This window comes from Lycium barbarum, chromosome 6, assembly GCF_019175385.1.
Source record: "Lycium barbarum isolate Lr01 chromosome 6, ASM1917538v2, whole genome shotgun sequence".
NCBI classification, from domain to species: Eukaryota; Viridiplantae; Streptophyta; class Magnoliopsida; order Solanales; family Solanaceae; genus Lycium; species Lycium barbarum.
The window spans coordinates 85,038,357-85,047,565 of record NC_083342.1 but is presented as its reverse complement, the minus strand read 5'-3'; the positions used below and the strand labels follow the sequence as shown (position 1 = coordinate 85,047,565).

At 36.0% G+C, this 9,209-nt stretch overlaps 1 protein-coding gene across 1 annotated transcript; it reads left to right on the top strand.

The window, feature by feature from the left end:
• The first annotated feature begins 1,558 nt into the window (after positions 1-1,558).
• Positions 1,559-2,375, top strand: LOC132644133 (uncharacterized). Its single transcript, XM_060360709.1, has 2 exons — positions 1,559-1,825; positions 2,064-2,375. Exons 1-2 carry the CDS (start codon positions 1,559-1,561, stop codon positions 2,373-2,375), a joined length of 579 nt encoding a protein of 192 aa, XP_060216692.1.
• The last annotated feature ends 6,834 nt before the right edge of the window (positions 2,376-9,209 follow it).

Below are 9,209 nucleotides of genomic sequence, written 5' to 3'. Positions count from 1 at the left end.
TGTTGTGCTCATACATTAAAGGAAAAATGTTTCTTTTCTATCCCCTTGGATAAGGAAAGATCTCTACGTACTTTCCAGAGCAAGTGAGATATATTACTGCTGATCAAAATGTTTTATTTGAAGAGCAAGTTAGAACCGCACGTTACACTAAATTGTGTATTCGTTAAGCCTCATAATTTAGATCCTTTCACATTGGATAAAAATTTAAGGTGTTTCGTTCTGTCTGGAGAACCTCATGTTACACTAAAATCTGCCTTGTGCTTTACATTGTGTCTTGAAAATCTTGCGATGCTCGTTATGGCCTGATGATGTGACTTAGGGGTTGTTTGGCATGATGGATAAGCAAAAATAGTCCTGGGATAAAAATTTAGTACCGCCTAATCCCACAGTTGGTTGGGATAAAATCGCGGGATAACTAATCCCGGGATTGTAGTGTTTTTTTATCCTACATAGAGGGTGGGATAACAATCCCGGAATAACTAATCCCGGGATTAGTTATCCTGGGATAACTTGTTCCCCAACCAAACGAGCCCTTGTTAGAGTCTTAATTCTATTTTTGAGAACTATGAAGAGAGGAAAAAGATAAAATGAGAAGCTAAGTATGAGTGAAAGAATTCTGACTATATTTGCATATATTTTCTGTGAGTTCTTTCTTTCTAAATATGTGGCCCCCAAGACAAAAATGTCTTAGAATAGCAGGAGGAAATGATCTCGTATGTCCTAAGACAATTTAAATAGAAGAAAATGACCTACGAAGATCTCCCACGTTTTATTTATAGATTTCTTATGTTATTTTCTTACTGATTTTCTGTGAGAAGGGTCATGTGACTAAACCCTGCAAGAGGAAATTATTATTTTCTCATTTCTTGCGCAAAACAAGAACTTGAAAGAATTTTTTTCTTTTTAATCTTGAAGAATTAAAAGTTACATCCTGGTGTGTGATATGCGACTCGCTTAAAAATATTATTGCCTTCTCTCTTGAATCTCAATTCTCCCTCAAGTATCAATTAACTATTTTGTGAGGCTGATTTGCTGGCCCTACCATAATAATGTTTAAAAGTTACTTTGCATAAATTTTTCAGTCTGTGCTCTTACTTTCACTCAAGGTATTGTTTTTGTTTCGCATGAGATTCATTAACAATCACTTGCCAGATTTCTTACACATGGGTAGGCCGGTAGCAATATAGATGAAAAGACATCATATGTCGTGACCTGGACAGAACCTAAAATGAAAGGCACAAGTCGATGCCTTAGTGCACTCCCACTTGCTTGCACCCTTTTTGGTAGAAAATTATCTCATCGTATTATCCATCACATTTTACTGTCTTTATTTGGTTTCTTATTATCCAACTAACCATTCTTAGTAATCTAGCTTACATTGCAAGACTGTAATGGCAGCATCACTTGTTGCATTGATTTCCAAGAAGATCATCAAACCCTCCACTCCCACTCCTCTTTCTCTTGCATCTCACAAACTTTCCTTCCTTGATCAGCCTTTTCATATGTCTATTCCTATTGCATTTTTCTACCTATTCCTATTGCATTTTTCTACCCGAAAATGGACAATTATGACCAATCATATGTGTCTCAATTTCTTGAGAAATCTCTTTCTAAAGCACTTTCATTCTACTATCCTTATGCTGGAAGGCTAAAGGATAGTTCCTCTGTTGATTGTAATGACATGAGAGTTGAGCTCTCCAATGTTCGAGTCCATTGTCCCATGTCCCAAATTTTGAAACACCCTTACACTGATGCTGAACATGTAGCATTTCCAGTAGCCCAACCTCACTACCACAACAATGAAGGATTTTTAGCTGTAGCTCAGGTAAGTCGTTTTGATTGCGGAGGAATAGCAATTGGTGGATGCTTGTCACACAAGATTGGGGACGGTGTAACTGTCAGCAATTTCTTCTACCATCTCCTCACTTTGTAGGAGAATCCATCTACCCCCAATATATTAATGGTCATGGTCCTTGGGTTGTATCGACTATCAAGTCAAAATAACCAACATAATTAGGGAAAAGATTTGTCTTCCCAGCTCTGCTAAAATAAATGCCCTCAAGCTCATAGCTGAAGTTGAAAATCCTACTCGAACTGAAGTTGTGAATGCATGTGCTGTAGCTGCACGAAGAGACAACATTGGTTCATTTAAACCGTCTTCCTTGTTTCAAGTTGCAAAAATGCGCCCAAGGCTCAACCCACTCTTATCACAAGATGCATGTGGATGTTTGATCTCCAGGGTTTATGTGAAAACAACTAACGAAAGAGATATCAATTGTCCAAGATTGATAAGAGAAATGAGGAAGGAGAAAGAGAAGCTCAAAGAGTCTACTATGAAAAATGCAATTATCTCACAAGTAGTTAATTTTTCTTGAAAAAGGAAAGAATGAGTTTGATTATTATGGTTGTACTACTTGTTCCAGTTTGATGTCATTCCCGTTATATAAAATGGATTTTGGATGGGGCCACCCAGCTAGAGTGAGCTTCGCAACGGGTCCCTACAATAGGTTTTATACACTGATGGATAATCAAAATGGAGTCGAAGCCATAGTACTGCTGGATGAAAAAGACACGTCTTTATTTGAAAGAAATCCAGAGCTTCTGGAATTTACTATTCCAATTCCAAATCATTAATTTATTACCCGTCTTTTGGTCATCCCACATCTTTACGTATATATGCAATTGAAGTGCCTTCAACTTGTAAGACGTGCTACAAATATTTATAAACTTTGGTCATCCTACATACAATAACATACCTAGTATAATCCCACAGGTGGAGTCTGGAGAGGGTAGAGTATACACAGACTCTCCTCTTTCAACAATATTCTGAGAGTGGGATTCTCACTTTTCTTGATTTCCCACCAATTCCTTAGATCTCTTACCTCTACCTTGGGAGGTAGAGAGACTGTTTCCGATAGACCATCGGCTCAAAATTTGGTCATCCTACAACTTTTCATATACATATGACTCGAAATGACAATTTCTTTTACCATGTACAATTTAATTGTATTCTAAAGTATGTGAATTTTTTCCCTATCACTGACACGAGAAATCCTATTCTAAAAATTCCTATTCATCAAAGCTGGACTCCACCTTCTAGTTCCTATAGAATATATATATATATATATTTCAATTATATATAAGTGTCCAAAAGGGATTAACACAACTGTGAATGTTTGTACCAAAAGCTTTATAAATTGTACAAGCAATGAATGCTTGCATCAAAAGTTATATAAATTGTACACTTTAACCAGCTATTTTTTTATCCCACATGGACATATGTCATAGTATTGAATATTTATTCTCTTCTCATGCATACACGTATGCACTTCAATTTTAATTCTCCGACACATTTATTTCCTTCATGCACTTTTACTTGTTCATTTTTTACTTTTCACGTTCTTGTTGAATATTTTTCTTTTATAAGATATATAAGTGTCCAAGAGGGACGAATACAACAACAACAAATTGTACAAAAAGCTGTCTGATTTGTACACTAAATTTGGACTTATTTCAATTGTACTTGGTTTCTTTCCTTTTTTTTCTAGTTGTGGATCCACTTCATTTAACAAGTACTACTACTCCATCCGTCCCAAAAAGATTGTCTTTCTTTCTTTTTTAGTCCATCCCAAAAAGATTGATATCTTTCTATAGCTAGAAACAATTTATCTTTATGAGATGATTTAAAGCCACGCGAATATCTAAGGCTTGTTTGGACCACACATTTCGAAAGCCTTCATTTATTTTTTAAACTCTGTGTCAAATCAAACTAAGACAATCTTTTTGGGACGGAGGGGGTACTTGGTTTGCCACCTATTCTCTATAAACGTGTATTTCACTTTTACGTTGCCATATTTCTTTACTTCTGCATTTCATTTTATTCCTCTATTATAGAAAGCACATGAAATTATACTTTAAGCAGAGACTAACATGTATACATTTCAAAAGTTTAACATTAATTCTACTTCTTCTGTGTTTACTTTTTAAGTCCTCACGTGTCTGCGGTGTCTCAATTGTCTTTTCATTCATTTATTTGGCATATACTCCCTGTCTCAAATTTTAACAACAATTGAGAAATTAAGGGAGAAAATAAGAGGACAAGAAATAAAATATGGACATTCACTAAGGAGAATTGCGGTATCCTTTGCAAAATATACAAACCATAAAGACTAACTAAAATAAGTAATGCCTTTCTTCTTCACTATTCCGGTAGTCTCTCAGCCTTTATTCTACTTCTTCGGTCTTCACTCGCTCGATCTGATTTTTCTCTGGGCTGTTTGCTGGTTCATATAGTTGGTACTCTGAATTTGAGATTTTCTTTTAATTTTTCCTGTTTAAATTAGAGTTTTGCTATTAATTTTGGTGAGTTTATTCTACAAATTTCTTGTTAATTAGATCTAACGATAGCCACACAAATATCTAAGACTTTTTTTGGATCACACATTTCAAAAACCTTCATTTATTTCTTAAACTATGTGTCAAGTCAAACTAAGACAATCTTTTTGGTGCGGAGGGGGTACTTGGTTTGCCACCTATTCTCTATAAACGTGTATTTCACTTTTACGTTATCATATTTCTTTACTTCTACACTTCATTTTATTCCTCTATTATAGAAAGCACATGAAATTATACTCTAAGCAGGGACTAACATGTGTACATTTCAGAAGTTTAACATTAATTCTACTTCTTATGTGTTTACTTTTTAAGTCCTCACATGTCTGCAGTGTATCAATTGTCCTTTCATTTTCTTCGTTTGGCATATACTCCCTCTGTCTCAATTTAAGTGTCTAAGTTTGACTAGACACGGAGTTTAAGAAATAAAAATAAACTTTTGAATAACGTGGTTCTAAATTAAAAATGTGTATAATGTAATAAAATATCCTCTGAATCTTGTGATTATAAACTTGACATTTAGGATATTTGAATTGTCAACTTACTAAATATAAAAAGAGGTGGACATAACCAAAATAAGACAAATTTTAACAATAATTGAGAAATTAAGGGGAAAAATAAGAGGAAAAAAAACAAAATATGGAGATTCACTAAGGAGAATCGCAGTATCCTTTGCAAAATGTCACGACCCAACCCCGTGGGCCGTGACTAGCGCCCGATATGGGCACCCGTGCATACTTACCGACCGAATCACGCTTACACTTACATGTTTTTTTTTTTTTTTTTTTTTTTTGTTGGACCTCGTGCGCACAAATTATAAACATATCCTTTAGCCCGTTATTTATATCATACACGTGACCTGATTATGCTAACGTAGTGCAGGGGAGAATCGGACACAAACCAAATAAGCATTACTGAACAAACATGACCCGTAACCCACATACATGTCTACAGGCCCCTAATACAGACAACAGAATCATATGGCGAGACAGGGCCCCGCCGTACCCCAGAGTAATCATAAACACAACAATATATACAACAGAAGGATCTGTACCAAAAAGGTGGGCTCCGGAACAAAGGAGCACTCCCAAAAGCAGACTGTGTACCTAGGCTGGCGGACCACCACAGTAAGCGTCTGTACCTGCGTGGCATGAAGCGCAGCCCCCGAAGAAAGGGGGTCAGTACGGAATATGTACTGAGTATGTAAAACATGGAATACGGAAAATAGGAACATAACCAGAACAACGGTACCAAAGCAAGTACGCTATCCAAAATACCAGAGTGCTTACCTTCCACACGCAAGTCATCTACATATTTATATGTCGATGTCGGAGGCCAGAAGAAATACAATAAATACATAAATCATCTTGTGTACCAAAAGCTTACCTAACATACTCAGGGTGTGCATGACAGAATCGTATATCTTATATGTAGGAAGACTCGGAACATTTTAGCTAGCACTTAAAAAAAAACCGGATTACTCCCAGATATCTTACGGATCAGACCGAATATAATTTGTAGGGTCGCGTGTACATATCAAATTATAGATTAAGAACCCAATGGAATAGTAAGACAACCATCGTTTGGTAATCGGGACAACAACCAATAGTTTCCTTTAATTATTGTACGGAATTAAGCCAAGTAGAACAATAGGGGAGGATTCGGGAGTAGTGGGTCCACCTCGGATCAAGTCGAGGCGACGGACATGAATCATGGACATTAGGGTCTATAGAGTCATCCAAGGAAGTTTCGAATCGATTTGATTACATCTACAAAAGTTTCGGACGTTTGATTACTTTCCAACCAAAATATGAGATTTATAGTTCAATTAGATTGAATGAATAGTGCTCAAATTCCATTTCGGATTTCTATGAACAGAATTGCCCCGAGGCTCAAGTATCGACCTGATAAACCTAGGACATGCCAGAAGAAGGAATAGGGTAGCCTTACATACCTTATATGCGTCTTACGCTCGTCCGAAACTCAAATCCCGTTTCGCTCAGAATCTGCAAATGGTCAAAGTTACCAATTAGGAATTGTAAGGCTTAAGAATTTACTTAACTTCATTTTCTTTGTCTACCGAAATTTCGGCAGCATCTCCCCTATATACATAACACCCCCGAGGCTTAGCTCGGCTCATAATATCAACAACAACCCAACAATACCAAACGACATCAAAGTTCACAACGAAATAGGTTCTAACACCAATGTTCTTCCTTTCTACAAAATATTCACAAGGTATACCAATTATACAAACTTTCTACTAAGGTCATAATTCATCCAAGGTTTCCAAATCTTGACAAACATTTCCATAACATGTTTCTATCTTCCAATTTCATCAACAATCATCATCATTTACCCCTTAACGACTTCCATTTCCATATTTACATAAATTATAATAAAGTTACATGTTTCCCTACAACAACTTAACAACCAATTTTTCCATAACAACAAGAACCATTATTCTTCCATTCACTTCACAACAACACAATTATCATACTAAAGAAATTTAATTCATCTTCCACTATCAACACAATACCACACGGTCACATTCCATATTTCCAATTTCCGTCAAATTCATTCAACTTTCATTTTCAATACAATTTCCACTATAACCACAACTAGATTACAATACAAAATTCATCACATCCTACTTATACAACAAGGCACACACACGGCTACATATGCATGCATACCAATATCATGCAAACTTCTATCTTTTCATAATTTCTACTCATTTCTACATACTACAACATAGACAAAGCCTTCATAACATACAAAGAACATGAAATTCTTACCTTTCTTCACAACTTCTCCACTTATCTAAGGTTGGAGTTTTGTTCCAAAGAATGATTCTCTCCTTCTAACAATCATACCATGTTGAAGAGGGCCTTCAAGTTAGTAGGAAAACATGAAGAAACAATTTTTTTGAACAAGATTTCTTGATCCTCTTTTTCTCTCCTCTTGGCCGAAACCCCCTTAGTCTTAGCTCTCTCTTTTTTTCTTTTGTTTAACTTTTCTTGAATGTTCTTGAAGACTAAGTCTTCTTATATAAATTGAACACATGACCATCACATGACTTATTATTTCATGGGCTTGGACTAGCATATGGGTCATGGCCGGCCACCTTGTGTGGATTGGGCCTTAATTTCTCTTTTATTTTGTAAGCCCAAATTTGTTAAAATCTCATTTTGTAATTCCCGAAACAAATTTCCGAAATTCCAATTTCACTCTCGGCCTTCTTCAACACCTCCACAATCATATTTTCCATAGACAACACACACATATATTAATTCAAATCAACATACAACCTTATTCCTTACAAATCAAGATTACTTCGAATTTTCCCGAATGCGCGAAAATACGGGATATAACACAAAATATACAAACCATAAAAACTAACTAAAATGAGTAATGCCTTTCTTCTTCACTATTCCGGTGGTCTCTCAGCCTTTATTCGACTTCTTCGGTCTTCACTCGCTCGATCTGATTTTTCTCTGGGCTGCTTAGTGGTTCATATAGTTGGTACTCTGAATTTGAGATTTTCTTTTAATTTTTCCTATTTAAATTAGAGTTTTGCTATTAATTTTGGTGAGTTTATGCTACAAATTTCGTTGTTAATTAGATATAACGCAGTGTCTCAATTGTCTTTTCATTTCCTTCATTTGGCATATAGTCCCTATGTTTCAATTCAAGTGTTTAAGTTTGACTAGACACGGTGTTTAAGAAATAAAGATAGACTTTTAAATATTGTGGTTCTAAATTAAAAATGTGTATAATATAATAAAATATCCTTTGAATCTTGTGATTATAAACTTGACATTTAGGATATTTGAATTGTCAACTAACTAAATATAAAAAGAGGCGAATATAACCAAAATAAGAATAATTTTAACAACAAATGAGAAATTAAGAAGAAAAGAAACAAAATATGGACTCAATAAGGAGAATCGTGGTATCCTTTGCAAAATATACAAATCATAAAGACTAACTAAAGTGAGTAGCCAAATTAATCATGTTGGGCCCCGTGCATCGCACGGGCATAATTTGCTAGTATATATAAAAGTGTGGAAGAGGGACCAACACAACATTGACTCCTTGTATCAAAAGCTTTATAAATTGTACACGCAATGAATGCTTGTACCAAAAGCTATATAACTTGTACACTTTACCCAACTTCTTTTTTATCCCACATGAACATATGTTATAGTACTTAATATTTAGGCAAAAGTCATAGATAGCCCCCTAAACTTTGCCACATTTCCTCTGAGATATCTAAACCGAGGGTTGTACCTATTGAGTACCTAGACCAGTCCAAATTCGATCCTATTGGGTACCTTTTTCACAATAATCAGTAAAATTAGGAGAGTGTATTACACTCTCTGTGACGTGGCAACTTTGTCAAATGAAAACATGACACGTGGCGGGGGGGGGGGGGGGGGGGGGGGTCCATCATAATAATTAAAAAATAAATTATACAACCACCCCCCCCTATTTTCATCCCCTTCACCGCCCCCCCGCCCGAACTGCAACTAGCCTCGCCCCCCCCCACAACTGCAACCAGCGCCCAAGAAAAAATGGAATCAATTGCTGTGCCATGTAGGCGCCACATAGGCAAAAGGTACCCAATAGGATCAATTTAGACTGGTTTAGGTACCCAATAGGTACAACCCTCAGTTTAGGTAGCCCAGAGGAAAATGTGGCAAAGTTCAGGGGGCTATCTATGACTTTTGCCTAATATTTATTCCCTTTTTATGTATAAACGTATGCACTTCAATTTTAATTCTCCGACACATTTATTTCCTCCATGCACTTTT

Bases quoted from the DNA above. Each gene is read 5' to 3' on its own strand.
- LOC132644133 (XM_060360709.1), top strand. From the start codon at position 1,559: ATGGACAATTATGACCAATCATATGTGTCTCAATTTCTTGAGAAATCT. The intron at 1,826-2,063 runs GTAAGTCGTTTT...AATGCCCTCAAG, and splicing joins GATTTTTAGCTGTAGCTCAG to CTCATAGCTGAAGTTGAAAA.